Source organism: Lepisosteus platostomus, chromosome 11, assembly GCF_059453375.1.
Source record: "Lepisosteus platostomus isolate fLepPlt1 chromosome 11, fLepPlt1.hap1, whole genome shotgun sequence".
NCBI classification, from domain to species: domain Eukaryota; kingdom Metazoa; phylum Chordata; class Actinopteri; order Semionotiformes; family Lepisosteidae; genus Lepisosteus; species Lepisosteus platostomus.
The window spans coordinates 30,869,336-30,887,262 of NC_142621.1; the positions used below are offsets into that span (position 1 = coordinate 30,869,336).

At 38.9% G+C, this 17,927-nt stretch overlaps 1 protein-coding gene across 13 annotated transcripts in view; it reads left to right on the forward strand.

Moving 5' to 3' along the window:
- The window catches only part of nfia (nuclear factor I/A), a 303,922-nt gene that overhangs the window by 88,500 nt on the left and 197,495 nt on the right, over positions 1 to 17,927 (forward strand). For 8 of the 13 annotated variants that reach the window (XM_088599111.1, XM_088599110.1, XM_088599114.1 and 5 more), the window contains one exon: positions 10,610 to 11,141. In XM_088599111.1, coding sequence (XP_088455237.1) covers positions 10,610 to 11,141 — 532 coding nt within the window. Of the gene's footprint in view, positions 1 to 1,266; positions 2,110 to 3,425; positions 3,450 to 10,609; positions 11,142 to 17,927 lie in introns of those variants that run through there. The other 5 variants (XM_088599116.1, XM_088599121.1, XM_088599118.1 and 2 more) reach the window with 5 other exon arrangements.

Here is a 17,927-nt window from a genome sequence, read left to right on the forward strand (position 1 = left end):
CCTCTCTTTCAGGCTGTATCTTGTCTGAAGGCGGTTGCTGAGATTAGAAGCGCACTGTGCACTTGAGTCTAGCTGTTATTGTTATTTCACAAGATGAATGATTTCTTCTGCCCGTTCAGAGTGTGATAGGGTTGTCTTAATTCGTGAGGGAAGCCTTTAAGGTTCTAGAATCTATTACGAGGATAGCTGATTATGTATAGATAGCATATTCGCACAATTCCATGCATGCGTGTTAATGTGTAGATACAGGTGTATTTTATGCTGAAACTGCTTATTGTGCGTGTTTACTGTAGCACATATGTGCTGTAAACACTGTCACCTGATTCGAGTGGAAGTTTTTGAGGCCGTGTGTGAGCCTGATTTTAATAGCATGACTGCGACTTTTGGAAATACCGACCCATTAGTCTGTCACCTGCAATGACCACACTCACCTCTACGAGCCCCTGCATTTACGATAAACATTCCCATCGACGATTCGCGGTGTTGTAAGCCTACTTTCGCAAAGTGTTATCGTTGTGTTATCCTATTGCTGTTTCCTAAGGGAACGCCGTATTCTGGCTTTAAAGTGCATTCCGTGAGATGCGTTTTCGGTGTGAGTGAAGCGAATAATACCGTAACTTGGGGTTTCGACGACACACAATCCGCCTATAAGAACGGAGCTTTGCCGAGCTTTTTGTTGCCGTAGACTGTAAGAGACATGTTCAAGACGAGCGAAAAGGCACAGGACGTTTGACTGTAACGCTAGAAAAGTTTAGCATTGGGGCGATCTCGGCGCCTTGCCTCTCACGAGCTGTTTTTCCACGCTCCTCTTTTACTCTGTCTCTTTCTACGTGTTCCGTTTATGTTTTTGTTCTTGTCTGTGTATTGGACCATCAAATCGTAGTTATGAGGGATTTTCAGTGTAACTGTTTAGGAGGCAATTACGTGCCGGGGCAAGGGAGCTCGAGTTAATTATATGAGCGGCTGAAGTCTCTTCATTGTTCCACCTCTGGGTTTAGCAGTCTGGATGTGTCGCGAGGCTGGAAGCGCCGCATATTGCCCGTCCACAGCTGAACTTTCCTGACACTGTCACGTCCTAGCGGTACACGAGTGTTATTATCATTTTTTTTTCTTGGCCCCGAAGGAACATTTGAAGATATTTTTTACAACTCTTTCCGCCTAAAGGATTCTTGTAAACGCGCGTTTATGAGTTTATCGATTTCTGCATTGTCGGTTTTTTTTTTGTTTGGGGGGGGGGGGGGGAGCGGGGGGTTCTGGTAGGTTTAGCGAAGGAGTTCAAGTCATCAGTGAAAAAAACAAAAAGTATTAATGATGTAAAGGCAATTATCTAGCTCCAGCAGAGTGTTTGTTTTCCTGGGGGGCGGAGGTTTAGATTTCATAATACTGAACCGGATTCTTTTAAAGCATGCAGGTGCGATGATTTGAGCCATAACCGGGATCGCTATGTTCCTTAGATGGTATCCTGTTCTATTGTATATTTATTCGAGAGTTCGGTTAGATCCCACATGTTAGCCATGCAGAGCACTGTGAGCATACGGTTTGTCTTTAAAAGGAAACGCCGAGCATTTTAATGTCAAGAGAAGGGCTGGAGGAATGTATATTCCACAATCAACTGCAGCGGTATTTGCCTGACGAGATTAGATTGCAGCGTTCGACGTTTTTCGTATTTTTTTAAATCCGGCGTGCGCTTTTTAGATGTTTTGTTGAGGGAATCCCTTGATACGCCGCTGGTGAAAGTTGTCTGATTCCTGTGTTAGAGGGCTGCACTACGGCTTTAACAGCTGAGTACAGTAAATGTGTATAGTGGAGAAGCTGTAACTCGAGGCGGGGTTAAAGTTCAGCTCTATGGAGCAGCGAAGCGCTGGTTGCAGTTCGCAGAGTTGGAAATGTGAAAGCAAGAAGCAGACTTGAATTTTTTTCCCTCTCTCTCTCCCTCTCTCTGTCTCTTTTTTTTCTTTTCACACATACACACACAGAGATACACACACAGACACCCACACACAATCACACACACACATACACGCATACACACATAACACACATATACACACACTTCCTAACCCACAATAAAACACAGCAGTCATGTATTCTCCGCTATGTCTGACCCAGGTAAGTGATTATTTTGGTTTCTGACTTACAGTTTGTTCTGTATATGTATATTGTTTCCCTCCTATCAGCGGACGGGACAGCGCGATACAGTATGTAGCTAGCTCGCTTTAAGAAAAGTAACTTTGTGTCCATTAGGTGCTGTAGCATTCCAGTTCTGGCAGGGTCATCCGTGCAACCACATGGCTCTTGGCGCCTACCTTTAAATTAATAGATTTTTATTTTACTGTAGTATCGGTTGTGATTGTGTTTTGGAAATTGCATTGCGTTACCCCGGTCCAGTTTAAAGATTGCGTTCGGTCATGATTTTTTTTGCTCTACGCCTCTCGGACGATCTGCTCGACTCGCAGCAAACCCGTGCTTCCCATACAGTCGTGCTTTCATTGTGTTCAGAGCGAGGACTACCTCGTCAAAGCAGCGGATGTTTCGCCTTGCTTTTTCGAATGTTATATTTGTAGCCATGACCGCTAAAAGTGATTGTTCGCTCGCGCGGTTCCATTTGGTGCACTGTCTCCTCGCTTTCAATTTAAACTTGACCGCGGCTGTCACGCTATAACTGATCTGGGACACCATACCCCGGCAGTCTGCGACCATCGAAGCCTACTTCACGAAACAAAACATGCACTCTCTCTTAAAAAGCAATGGGGACAGCATTTCGGAATGTCTGTATAAAGGGCGTTATACAAAACCCGTTTTTTTTTTTAAAAAAAACAACAACTCTAAAAACATTAACAACGTGGGAAGATTTCGCGTACTTTGAGTCTACTTTGAAGAAAGCTGCCGCTCGAGCCCAGTTAAGGAGCACGAGACGAAGGCAGTGCTCGGGTTTGTGCTGCGCGTGTGAGATACGAGGAATCGCCTGAGATTTCACTTAGGACGAGTAACTACATTATTTCTGAGTGACAGTGCATTATGTACAACGTACGTCTTTACCGAAGCTGACTTTAGCAATAAAAACAGTTGCGCTGTCCTTATGTGTTTGGTAGAACGCTTTTCCAGGATAAAAAGCGAGGACTGAGCGCTGGACTCTTAGATTCACGTGTTCTGAGATTATTATTATTATTATTATTATTATTATTATTATTATTATTATTATTATTATTATTATAAAGAAACAGCATAGCGCCAAGGGGCTGTGAAGATCTGCAGTTGTAACTTCACTTCTCGCTTTCGGGTTAGCCCACTTGTTCAGTGCGCTTTCCAGGCATTGATGTGGTTTTTAGTTTATTTCTAATTTCATTAGAAGTTGCAGGCAGGAAAGAAGTGAAGAGCCTGGCGAAGGCACGGAACCGCTGAGATGTAGGGAGAAATAGCAACACACAATTACTGAAGTGCTAAACAAGGTGAGAGGAGGTGAACTGGGCTCTTAATTTACTTGAGAGTCCCCCCGATCACGGCGGTAACATTTCGTTCAGAAATACCCTTTCCGAAATACTAGGTGCTTGCAGGGGAATCGCAATGTATGGAGGATAATTTCGACCAGTTCTTTTCTATTCTTAGCTGGTCAGTGCAGCTAGAGGCCAAATTAACTTTCTTACAGAAAAAATAAATAAAATGTCAGAAATGTTTCTAGTCGTTAGATGACTAGAAATTCGTACTGTACCTCACGCTAGAAAGGACAATTTTAAAGCTTTAATGAAACTTAGAAATATTATTTTTTAAGATTTGCTGACTTTCTTCGTACATCATGTTTTATGTAACGGCAACTAAATTTTACCTTTAAAAATCCGAGTAACATTATAGCAGGGGCTTTGTTGAATAGTGTCGGGGAATCTTTGTAACACGAAGTTTTCTTTTGTAGGTTTTTTGGTTATACTAGCAGTACATTTTCCTGAACGGAGGGGAAAGCTACCCATTTCTATAATATATTTAATATCCTTGGAGGAAAATATCTTCAAAACTATCCTATGTATTGTCAAATTGGAAGTCTACTCCCACAATATCCTGACTCTTGCATTGATAATCCAGGATTGCAATGCTGAGCTATACATACCAGAAATACTGCACAAATATATGATTCTAAGGATTTCTGAAAGTACAGTATGTTGTGTGGAAAAAAAAATCACTACCTTTGTATGTTGTTTTCATCTTTTCATGATGCTCAAATTTTAATTGACTTCATAAGGACATAAATATTATTTTGTAGTGATAACCCTAACTAACTTTACATTTTATGATCTACCATTTGCTGTTGTAGTTTTTTAAGTCTCTTGTAGTCTTTTTCTGAACATGAAAATCCTTCGGATTTTGTGTTTTTGAGTTCTGAAAGTTTTGGATGTTTCAGTAAAGACACAGTTGTTGAAAAGCTTGATGTTTACTAACACACTGAATTGTAATTTCCCCAAAAGTCATAGGAAGGAGAGTTAAAAAGTGACATCCTGAAGTTGTTATTGTTTTGAAAAATATTTCACATCATAGGTATTTGTTTTGCACTAAATGGCACTAGGTTAGTGTAAAATAATAGTTAAATTTTGCATACGTATATACTGTAAAAGAAACAAACTGTTGCCTGAGGGCTTTCCAAAATGAACAATTTGAGAGACAGTTTCTTTTATCTTTGCAATGTGATGTGAGGTTGGTTTCTATATTGGACATTTTGCACATTTGCAAACTAATTTATAGAAAAGCAAGAGATAATCTTGTTGAGAAATGAGACTATACTTGATTCGGAATCTGTATTATTGACTTAAGAGGTAAAAAGCGATCAGTTTCTAAATCACTGTGTTTTGCATATGCAACTGTGGCCTCTTCCCCTACAGCTCTGGGAGATATTTTTAAATTTTCACTGTGTTGTGGTCCAGGCCTAATGCAAACATACACGATTCTAAGATATGTATAACCACAAAATTCTTACAACATCTAAATAAATAAAAATTGGATTGTGAGTAAAACAAAAAATATTTTTTTATGTCTCTATGCTTCCTGAATGCACAAATGAGCGCTTGTAAAATAATTTTAAATTTTTTTTAGAAAGGCATAAAATCGTACTGGAAATGTCACAACGAGCCTGCTTTCAGAGCGACATTTGGAAACTCTGTTAATTCTGATATTTTTACTGTCCATAACTTTGGATGATTGTTTCTTTTTTTTTTGATCGAGAACAGTTTTCCCTTTAGCAAGCAAAATCAGTGTTTTAAAACTGAAGCTTTCTACAAAGGTATCCGCTATTAAGATACAGTATTATCAGGGATCAGTTATTTTTGCACACTTTATTTGAGATCACAGCAGAGGCAATAATTGGAACTCTTTTAAAGAACTGTTGGTTTAATGCATTTAAAAAAAAAAAAACTGCAGCAGCTCAGGGAGCAGTAAGTTGTCCTGAAAGGACTCTGTGGCATTGATCCTGTTAACCTCAAAAGATGTACGTTATTCATGATCGATGTTTACAAAGCGCTAGGCCTTACTAGAAGAAAAGCAGTGGCTACATTAGAGCTGAAAGTTTTTTTTTTAATTTCCCAGAGTAGAGTTAGCAAGGCTGTACTGAGCAAGTTTCTATATACAGGGAGACTGCAGCAGTAGTATCTGAAACCAGCCTCTGCCGACTTTTTCATAATCAGTTCTGTGTGTTGTGGCATGCTGGTAACGTGGGTGTCAATAAAGAGGGATTACCATCATTTGTATTTTAAATTATAGTCATTTATGAAGAGTCATATAAAGGCTGTTATTTGGGGCATTATTGCTGTCACAAAGGTGCACAATGAATAAGCTTGCAGCTATAAACTCTACTGCTGTAAACATATCCACAGAAGGGCTAGCTTTGAGCATTAAATATTTTCAGTTTTTTTTATTACTGTGCAAGTGTAAAAATGTTTTTGTAAGCATTACTTGTGTACATAGATCATGCTTATATATTACTTTGAAAGTGTGCCAATATTCGCTGCTACTGAATAAGAACAAAGAAGAAAACGTCAATTGCTCTTTCAGATTTCAGAAAGAACAATGCAGTTTCTCCGAAGGCTGTCTTGCTGGTTCTGCCTTAACCACTCCGAGCCAGACAAAGTACATCATATAAGTTGAATCTTTTAACTGGGCCTTGCCCATTACCTTTGCTGCATGGAAATAATTTTTTTTTTTTAAAAACTTAGTGTATATGAATGCCATTTTTACATTGATGGAATGAACTATTCTGTCTCTCAACTGCCTTAAATGGAGAGGCCGTGGGAATTCTTTTCTGCTGCTAAGATTTGATTAATTTTGTGAGCAGGAAACACGTTTGCATATGCTGTCTGAAGCAAAGTAAAAGTACAGCCACACAAACAACTTTTCTGTAGCATTCTGAACGGTACGCCTTTCAGGGTAGGTAGGCTGGAGAAATCATGTACTGGATTAAATCCAACAGAAATCGATGCAAGTTTGGGGCCTAAAAGACCATTTAGCTGAGGTGTTATTTTGAAGAAAGCAGTTTTTACCAAGCATCTCTGAAGAGTAGTTTCAGAGTTTTAAAAATAGAGCTTTGACGTTAAGCTATACAAATCAGCAGATTTGTTTTTATATAAAGTATCTGTGCTTCATTGTTTCATATAGCTGTGAGCAAATCTTAAGGTCAGAACTGCAAATCTCTACATGCAAAACAACGCAGATATATATGTATTATAATATAAATAATGTACATGTTTATATGTACATATATTTGTATTCAAGTATATATATATATTAATAGCTATCGATATAAAATTCTACAAGGCAATTTAAGGATTTCAAGCAAAAATTCCGTAACAGGTGTATTTATTTTTCTAAACTTTTCCTCTTTGGTTTTTCCTTTCAGCTATTCCACAGCTTTATACCCTATAATATATCATGCCATCACTTATAGTTCAGCTTTACTGTAAGTCAGCATTTTATGCTTTAGTTTTTGCCCTGTAGATGAACTGAATACCGAAGAGGGTATTGCTGTCACTGCCTGCTGCGCTCTGTGGCAGCACTCACACGCCTGCTCATGACAAAATTATAACCTGGCAAACCAGCATTTGTTCATGCCTGTACTCCACTTGGGGAACTAATTTTATTATTGTTGGACAGAACTTAATGCAACCTGAGGCTGCTTTCATTTGCTCTCTTGACTCATGTAATCTGTTATTTTGCGGTACCTGTAAATTTGTCGACATTTAGACATTGTTTTCCACCTCTTACATTTGATCTCATCTACGTGTCTGTCGGTCTTTGTATAGCTAGGGTCTTCAACCATATACTTGTCTCTGGCCACCTGCATGTATTTTGCACTTTGTCTTTGCTAAATTGCGCTACAGAGATATGCAGTTTATATGGAAGAGAAAGATGGAGCATGCAATCCCCAAATTGCTGTGCCTAAATGGCCCAATTATGCATGCAGGAAGCAAAAAATGTACTTAGTCCGGTCAGCACTCTTCAAATAGTGTCACCCTTCATGGTGAGTGTTAAACTTTTTGTCTGTAAGAAGGCTGTTAAGGGTTGTGCTTCAGAATGTTTTTTGCCGTGCTTATTTTTTCTTTGCTTTGTATGCTGAGGAAATACAAAGTCAAGCAAGGACTGCTGTAGCCATACTGTACCTTTCGCCTCATGTCGAAACGTAGCTTCCTTGACTTTTGAGACTGGAAGTCAGATGAGTCCGTTCTGCTTGGGTCTCTATGTGTGTTGCAGAGCTGGCCTGTGCTAGAATCAGAGACAAGTGGTTGGGGGTAGGCTCAGGCGATTTCAACAGACACCTTTTTGCGAATTTTAGTGTTTGCATTCAATCCTCAATCCTGGAGGCAAGAATCAAGTGAAGTTTGCTCGCTATATACCAAAAAAAAGATTCAAAATGTGTACAATTAAAGATGATTTTTGGTCCTTTCAGGTTTGCATTCTGATTATATAATCAAATATTTTTTTATCTAATTTATAAAGTTTTCTTATTTCCTAGTAGTATGTACAGAGACTAACACATGCAACGTTTAGAATTGTATTGTACTGCATGATCACTTGTCTTTTTAGTCTTATTTCTTTTTCTTTTTTGTGTTATACGATCTAGGTGAATTTAGTATTGCAAGTAGTATAAAATAGTATTGCTCTATTATTTTATCAAAATTGCTCTATGAATGTAGATGCTTTGTGTGTTTTAAAATAACAATAAACAAGTTTCTAATGTTTGGATTAAATGCAAAATAAATTTGAACTGCTTTATGTGGACTTTAAAATCTCCTTTTTAAGGACTGTTAACTATTTGCTTGTGATAACATATTTTAAGCCCTTAGCTTTAAGGCCCAGATGTTGGCTTGTTTGAAATCAGTATGACTATTATTAAAATGTAATGTAAATAATTACTTCAATGAAGCTAATCAATGCAATGGGCAGGAATCTTCTTTTTAAACTCTCATTGATGATTAATTATAATAATGATTTGTTAGTATTAAACGTCTTTGTATATATATGTATACGGTAGTTAACACTTATTAATTTAATATTGATATATGCACTAGCTAATTTCCTTCTTCAATATTTTGATTTAGTCTTTTCAATATTTAAAAAAATATTTTTTGTCTATTTATATTGAATCGATGAATATAAATTTATTTGAAGCAAACTTTTTTTAAAATTTTTGAAATGCATTTTAGTGTTTCTCAAGTGTACGTAGAAATGTAATTAGAAATGCAGAGATCTCTCCTATGCCTGTTACTCTGCAAGGGGCTGAGTTCCTGTTTTGAAGCCTTTTATCTTCCTTAAAATTTATATTGACAGATACACACATGGACTGTAACATTTCTTTTGTGACACTGTTGATACGCAATATGAATGAAAGCTGACAGCAAATTTGTTTATTACATACTTTCAAACAATTGACTTTGTGTTTAGTAAAGAGGTATTTCTAGCAAACCTGTGAGTCAGTGTGTTGTTTATTGAAGATTTTAGGTCCGTTATTTCAAATTGTAGGCACCAGTTTCTAAAGAAACATAGTCCCAGTGACACTGTATTGATTTGTGTTGATAAGGTATATTTTAAATATTATACATAAAACTAAATTACTCTCATTTTTACTCAGAAAAATATTTCCCTTCTTAGGTACCTTTCTTTTTCCTTATGAAAATAAGATAATGATTCTTGTTCCAAATTGCAAACAAGGAAAGCGAAGCCTAAATTATCCTCTTAGTTATAAAACAACCCTTAACTTTATTTGTATTTTGAATAAAAATAATAATAATAAAAATGTTCCTGGTCAAAGTAAAATAGGGAAGGATAAATAAATCAAATAAATAAATTACAGGTAAAGAAACACTTCCCAGAATTTACTCTTTATTACTTTTATTATTTTTGTAACATTCAATGCAGGTCGTTTCGTAAAAACCTGAAAGCTGTCTTTTGGGCTTATTCAAGAGCCGTCTGCAAAGTTAACTAATTAGTGCGAATGACAGGTGTGAATTGAAGGCAGTAACTCTCAGAATTAATTTACATTCTTTTGTAAATTTCGCTCCAAGAAAAACATGCCTGCGCTTATTCTTTGTGCTCGAGAATGAAGAGGCCAAGGCTTTGAAAGACTAAAAAGTTAGGCCAATTATTTTTGAATAAGCATATGCACTGTTTGTCTATGTGTGTTTAGATCATAAAAAGATAAAAATAGATAAAATGCACAACAGCACCCTAGCTGGTCTCACTTCTTACCCTGTTCATTGCTCCTAGTCAGTTGCTGGTTGGACACATTCCTGATCGTCCTACCCATGTCTGCGTCTGCTGCCAAGCTGCTAAGATGTAACCTAAATGAAATACTTACTACACTGCTGGCCTAGCTAACAAAAAAAAACCCACCTAAAACAAAATGCTTTTTAAGAATGAGCAACCATACATGCAAAATTGAAAACAAAATCTTTCAATCCCCATATAATTGCTATTTATAAAAAATCCAAATAAACTGTTTCGATTATCAGACCTTTTCAATCTTTGTTTTTTTACACATTTATGTTTGTGGATGTGTTTGTGTGTGGATTGTGATGTTTAAGATGTTTAATTTTAGCAATATGCCTCTTGTTTTGTGCCAGAAAGCTTTTTTTTTCTTTTGCCATTTAAATATATTTAATGGCGAAAACAGTCAAAATTATTTGGAAGATTTGTTTTAATTTCCCATTTGTGTCCTGGTGCTTTTCAAGTTGTGTTTTCTGCAAGCTCAGATATACTTCCCCTCATTTATATTTAATTTTTGACTGCTCGAACTTGATATGTTTTTAGATGTTTTTTTTCCTTCTGATGAGTCCTTTGCATCCACTGGGATGGTTTGAAATATCGTGTTTGTGTGCCAGATTATTCTATTTTCAGTGTGTAAGCAGGCAGTGGTGTACTGAAACATTTATCTATTCAAATATCTGTTTTGCACCTGTTCCTAAAATGTCGCTCCTAAAAATACCCATGCCTTCCAAATTGAATATATTCGGGTTCTGTTGAAGAGGTTTCTGTAATGCTGCTTGTCTGAATATTTTTTTGTGTGCATTTGACTGCAGGAAAAGTGTCGTGTGTGTGCGATTGATAACACGTCTGTCCCGTTCCTTCCCTTCTCTTCCAGGATGAATTCCATCCGTTCATAGAAGCTCTCTTGCCTCATGTCCGAGCGTTCGCCTACACCTGGTTCAACCTGCAGGCCCGCAAGCGCAAATACTTTAAAAAGCACGAGAAGCGAATGTCAAAGGAAGAGGAGAGGGCGGTCAAGGATGAACTTCTCAGCGAGAAGCCCGAAGTGAAGCAGAAATGGGCATCCCGGCTCCTGGCAAAACTGCGGAAGGACATCCGCCCAGAGTTTCGGGAGGATTTTGTTCTCACTGTCACGGGGAAGAAACCCCCTTGTTGCGTGCTCTCCAACCCCGACCAGAAAGGCAAAATGCGGAGAATTGACTGTTTACGTCAGGCGGACAAAGTGTGGAGGTTGGACCTGGTAATGGTGATTTTATTCAAAGGTATTCCCCTTGAAAGTACTGACGGTGAGCGGCTTGTAAAGTCCCCACAGTGTTCCAATCCTGGGCTGTGTGTACAACCCCACCACATAGGAGTTTCAGTAAAGGAACTCGACTTATATTTGGCGTACTTTGTCCATGCAGTGGGTAAGTGCCCCCCTTTTTCAGATTTATTACATTTTCATCGCACAAGTTCATATTTCATTTTCAATTGTCCAGCAGTCTTTGCAGCCCCACGTTTAGTAACAAGCCTTTTTTGTTTTGCACGCCAAATGCTTATATTTTATTTTCTGTGAGACGTAGAGATAAGCGACATATTTTGAGGCCAAAAAATCCCAGTGCAGACTCCTGACCTGGATTAGTACTTAAAACACTGTGAAGTACCCTTGCAGATTTCATTTCTCAAAAATCAGTGCTAGTCAGTGAAGAGACAGATTTAGAGAACCTTCACATTAGAGCAAACATTTTCCCCAAGTAAAACAGAATTGTAGTTTTTCACATTTGCAGCAGTGCACACATATGCATTTATATATTTGAAAAATTGATTTACTGCAAGATTGCATAGTAATACTACTATGAAAATATGCAATTTGAATATGCAAAATACGCCACAATTACCAACATAAAAAGGCAGAAAAAATGACCTAAAAACAGAAACTGGAGTTAAAATAATCAGTATTTTGACTTTGGTACCAGTTTTGTTAGGGGGATTTTTCCCTCTGTTTTACTTCAATGATGAAAAAATGAAGGACATTTATTATGCTGTTTCACACACTTCCTAGCCTGGACAGAGTTTGTACAAACTCGCAGTGGAAAGCAACACCACAATACTTCTTGTCATTGTTCTTTTGGAAAAGTCGATTATTTCCATTCTGACCACTCGTAAATGTTCCAGGCCACTTTGAAAAAAGGAAGCAATTCAATTGTCTTTTTTTTTGACTTGCAGAGATACATGTTCTTTTTTTTCCGTCGTATTATTTGAAAGGTTGTTTGTCAGCGTGCTCTGTGAGAGATGGCATTACATTCCCTGCCCAACCAAGGCATTAAACGCGTTTGGCACCACGAGGAAAGTGATGGCGAGAGGCATTGACTCTGGAAAATGCCAAAGTGAAAATGGTGCCAAGCCTTTGTGGTTTTTGTTTCGCGAAATAAAATCTCACACCCTGAAAATGGGACAACAGTCTGTAAATGACGAGGGGAGGTCGTACTTTTTAATGTATTTTCAGAGGACAACAAAGGTGCTGAAATCTCATAGACTGTATAGCGTACAACCCCAAAAGAGTTTTTATTTATGCAGTTAATTGACAATAAACAAGGGTAGTTCTTCTTTCTGTATTAATTTGTAGATGCTATTCCTTTAGCCCCTGTACTGTGCAGTAGCTTGTTTACGGGCTGGAAAAGGAATATTTTGTTTTGTCCAAGACACAGAACTATCTAGTACTGCTGTGTCAGACTCCCTGCAGTACTCAGCAACACCGTCTTCTGTATGGACATGTGAGAAAAATGCAGCTCCACATAAATAGTTGTTGTTCATATAAAAAGTAATAATACTGCAAAAACACGCTGCTTTCTAAATGTAGTACGTATGTCTCTATTTTCTGAGCTGCATCTGTGTGTATCAGTGTGTGTGCTGTTGTTCGAATATTCTTCGGAGAATTTGGAATTCGGAAATTCGGAAAATATTTCTTCCGTACATCTTTCACCAAAAAAGGTTAAGTTACTGAAATGCACTTCAGTATTACCGAAAATAAGGCAGGCTTTTATTTTTCCTAGATTAGAATTACAAGTACATTTGATAAAAAATCAGAATTTTATCTCTCTGCGCTTATCTATCTATGAGTGCCACTTAGGCATATAAAATGGAGAAAAAAAAAAGAATTCAGGTACTTGAAACCATGCAGTCTTTTAACAGCTAATAAATCATTCAGGGGGAAAGGGATTTTAAATGTGCCAATATTTTTCAATAGTTCTGTTTTCATGACATTTTCTGTTCTCACAGTTTCTGCAGTTTTTTAGCAGAAAGTAAGGTGCCGTCATGTTATTTCTAGATTTGTGTGGTATGTGTATACAGTATATGCGGAACACATAAAATATAACAGAAAAGTGTGGAGACCAAGAGTTCAGGGGACTCGTGATTTGGAGGGAACTGCAGGCAGCTCTCCTGCACTGACTTTGAAACAAGTGCTAGCATTCAGTCAAATGGACGAGAAAGCCTTCTATTACCCTTGTAAAGCTGAAGGCCTTAATTACAATAATTTCCTCTCGGAGTCTAATTTGTTTCTTGTAGAACAAGCAAGATGTAAAATCCTCTTATTGTGCGAACTTGCCTTGCCTGTATAGGAGCGTGTGAGGAGTGGTGTGAGCGCTTCAGCTGGCGCAGTGGGTTCATTTCGGAAAAGGGCCCCTCATGGTGTCAGTGTTCATGTGACTTGAAAAGGCCAAATCCATTTCAGAAAAAAAAGCCAGACAATGATGTTCAGGTTGTGTTTAGGGCTCGATGACATTGCAGTTAGCTTTGGGGAATTACAAACTGTACGTGGACTTTTTTCTCCATTTTTGCCGACCGTGTGTGGAATTATATCACAGTTTTTGTGTGTAAGTAAACAATATTTTGGGTCAGAATGCAAAATGGGAATCACACACACATGCAAATAAGTAGTTTACTGTATTTTTATGATTTTGCGCAATAAAAGGATTTGTAACAGATGAGTGTAGTTGTTTAAGCCCGGGCTGAATTTATAAATGTAGTTTTTTAATCTAAAAAAACCCCAGCACATACTAATACAACTCACTTTGTGAGGCACACAATTTACAACCACAAAGTCTCTAATTACTGTGTCCAAACAGGATTTTGTGCATGCCAACCCAACTGTTCATTGAGGTACTTGGTCCATGTTGTGGTGAATTCCTTTTTTTTCTTCCCTTCAAAGCAATAGTAACACATTGAAGAAGAGAAGAGTACAGTAGATTAAAGCCGATAAAACAACTATATTTATAATGTAGACTACACAGTCGCTATTGATGAAAAAGGATTATTTCTGATCCATATTGAATCTGGCTCTATTGTACACACAATGTATCGTGTGTCTCGGCTTTGTCCAGTTTCCTGTCTTTCAAATTGCCGTAGTATCCCAGAATCCTTATTTTCTCCATCTGAAATACAGCCAGGCCTGCAGCCATTGGTCCCACAGATACTGCAGCAATGGCTTCTTAAGTTGGACATGCGCGAAAAAATAAACAACAACAATCTCCGAAAAAACAGCCCCCCCACCTCCCCGCCACCACCCTACTGCCACACTGGTGGGGAAAACAGCGCTGTGTTCTGAAGGGCTGTGATGAAATTGGGAATACGCTGCAGCATTTGAAAGAATCTCTCACCAAGCACCGCTCACTACAAGCTTCGCAAAAACACATCTTTCTAAAGTTATTATTGCAGGGCTTAAACAGCAACTTTTTCTTTTCTTTCTTTCCCCGTTTTACAAAAGAAGCTGACTGGCAGGTCTGGCACTTTTCGGTGCTGTCTTTCCCCTCCCAGCCGTTTGTCCTTTCCGCCTGCCGTCCGAATTCCGAGCAGTTCCAGAGCCTCCTCCGGCACTGGGCAGGGAGGGAGCTGCTGCCTCCCGGCTCTTCTGATATCAAATTCTTTGCAGTGCCAGGATTGCATTCACAGACCCGTTCTGTCATTCTTTCAGATCTTTCCGAGCGTTGTCTTTTGCGGGGACCCGTCGGAAATTTGTTTTTTTGGCTCTCGTGTGCGGGCGGCCCTTCGTAATGGCGCACTGCAAGGCCGGTTCTCAATTCCACACTTTCTTTTAAAAACAAAAAAAGCCTCGTCGGGCCCTCTTGTAAAGCCCCATCTCTGTTAACCTTGTCAGCGGTTCGTGTCCTGAGAGGCTGTGTGGATCTGTTGTGGTATAGCTACCGGTGCAAGCTCTCACAATGCTCAGGCCTACTAACGAAGTAAAAGAGATTCATCCAGCATCAAATAGTTGTAGAAAATACTTAGGTTTAATGATCAGCAGACTTTTCAAACCTTTTTGGGTCATTTTTCTGGAGTGCTGTTTTTTTAAACCCACTGCTGTTTATTTAATGAATGGGTGTTGTGCTACACTTTCATCTCCAACTTACGGTTTTCAACATTGCAGCGTTTGATGTTTTAGAAAGAAATGGTGTCCTTTTTGTAAACTGGGGTCCTAGTTAGCCGGGGAGGTTGCATCTAAAACAAACAAAGTAGTGGCTGGAAAAGTGATTATCTGCCCCGTTCCTCTGGCAGAGAAAGAGAAAGAGGAGAACAGATAACCTTTTTGTTTGCATTGACTTGCTGTGCCATTCAGCCTTCCTGCGTTTGCATCAAGTGTCAAGTTAAGAATGATATTGTGCAGGAGAGGAAAAGTAATCCCTCCTCACCTCCCCTGGAGCAAAACTGCAGCCCGCACTAATTTACGGCCTCATTCTTAAACAGGCGACCGGTGTCAAAATCAGCAGAGCACCAGGCACGTGCAAAAGGTCAAGACTTAAGTTGTTGAGGTTGCGACCTTAGCTACTAGGCATTTGACCTCTTAGATAAACATTGATCTTTTCTCATTAGCGGGCATTCAAGCGAGGGCTTTCTTTGGCTTCTACGCCTCTTTGTGACCTCCTGCTAATGCAAACACGTTGTGAGGGAAAGCAGACTGGGACTTGAATAAGTTAAAGTGGCTGGCAGGCTCAGGAAAGGTTAGGACAGTGTGGCCACCTTGTCTCGCCTTCCCTGCCGATAACGATGCAGGTACACGAGTTGGCCGCTGTCGGCATCGTTGATAATCAATTACTATAGAATAAACGACTGGAACTCCAGGTACAAAATGAGTGACATTGTCTGGGCATGGAAGTAAATGCCCAGGTCTGTAATTGTTTGGGGGAGTCTTCTGGAAAGTTTATGAAAAGAAAAGAAATAGTTACTTTAGTAATATGGATATTTACTTTAAGCCAATGTCGTGCCTTTGGCCAGAGCCTGGATCTCCTGTATATCAGCTAAGGCCGTTCTGGAAGTTTTGTGGGATGGAATGATTATTTAAAAAATTCCGAAAAGTTTAGAAATTTAGGAAACTTTAAACATCATGTTTGTTTGATGAAATTGCAAACAGATTTGTGTCCTCTTGATCAGCTGAATTTGCTCCTTGGCCAAGGTTTGTATTTACTTTTGTGCCGACTGGTGTTTATTAATGACGAGTGTTTGGTCACTGTGGCACTAGGAAGGATATAATAATGATGAATTAGAAATACATTTACTGAGAGTGTGTGTCTCTGTGCGGGGCATTGTGTACACACACTTTCTTTATCTTGGGCGCCCAATTTTAATCTGTCTTAATAGCCTGTGTCCCACAAACTTATATTTTATTAATTGGTATTAAATTATTATAATTTATTTATGTTAAATGTTAAGTTATGTTTTATTTGTTAAGTTCCATCCATTCATTTTTAAAACTGTAATAACTTGTGGACTTGAACCTACAATCCAGCTTCGTTCTGTAATTTCCAGTCTCATTTCTTTCTGCTTGTGTTTTCGAATATCTGACGCTTGGTTTCGATAAAAACCTGCTCAACGCTACGACTGGAGGAATGCTCTGTACAGTATAAAGATTGTGCCTCTTCACAGAAATAAAGAACTTTTTCTCTCTGTAGTTCCCTTCGAGAGACACCACTCTTGTCATCTTCTGTCTATCCGACCCTGCCTGGCCTATAAAAGGGGTTATACAGCCCTGCTTTGGTTGTCTTGTTGGTGTCAGGAGTTGCTGAAGTAAACTGTACTCTTGTTCTGTTCTTCGGAGTGTTTTGTTACTTCTTTTCTCTGAAACTCGAAACAGGTTATCTCCTGCCATCTCTGAACACACTGAAAGGCAGTCTCACTTTGTACTGTATAGAATTTACATAGCGAGAGTACCCAGGCAGAGTTTGTCATGTGCAAAGGTGTCAGTCCTATTTTGTTGTCAAGGCCCGTAGGGAGACTCACTTTTCTTTTCTGTTGAACCCTGCTTAAAATTTGGCTTCTTAGCATTTAGAGCTGTCCTGCAGTGAGCTTCGATGGAGGGGGGTGGTGACGAGGAGACAAAATAAAAGTTCAAAATCACAAAAAATCTATCCAGATTTCCCGGATTTTGGAGGGAGACTGTGCAGCTGTTTGTTTCCAGCCCAATCCCATTTGTAGCTAGTAGCAAGCGTGTGAAGGCTGCGGGAACAGTGAGCCTTTGTTCGAACGGTACATTACATGAAAAAAAAAACTCAGTTATCTGCTGAAAAGAAAGTGGCCGGTAGATGGTAGTTTGCTTTGTCGCCACAGGGGTTGTCTGATAGTAACAAAATCTGCCAATATTTGCTGGCTGACTTTCACTCGTCTCAAGTTACAGCCGTTTTATATTTCCCTTCCTTTCCATGCGCCGAGGAATAGCAATAATTTGGAGCTATTTAGGGCCAATGTGGGATAAACCACAGTCTTTGTTGTGGTTACTGTAGTACACACTGTGGGCTGGGGCTCTTCCCCCTTTTTGCACACTGATATTACAGCTGGGACCCCCGCAACACTACCGAGATCTTCGCATACTGACGCACACACGCACACATACGTACACACACGCTCGCACACGCACACACATACAGCGTCAAATCTTGGACTGTTTGCTTTGCAGAAGTTCAGCTCAGTAAAATTCAGGCCAGCACTTCATGAACGTCAGACCCTTAGAGACTGTATCTTACCTTCTTTGTGGCCAAAGCCGTAGAGTTTGTAGACGTATGTTACTAAAGTATCTTGATTGTTTTGCTTTACAATTTTTTTTCTGGCAAATTGTCTAAATAATAATAATAATAATAATAATAACAATAACAATAACAGTTTTCATTCTATAGTACCAAAATCCACTAATATATTGTCTTGTGATGAGAAGTGATCATGTTGCA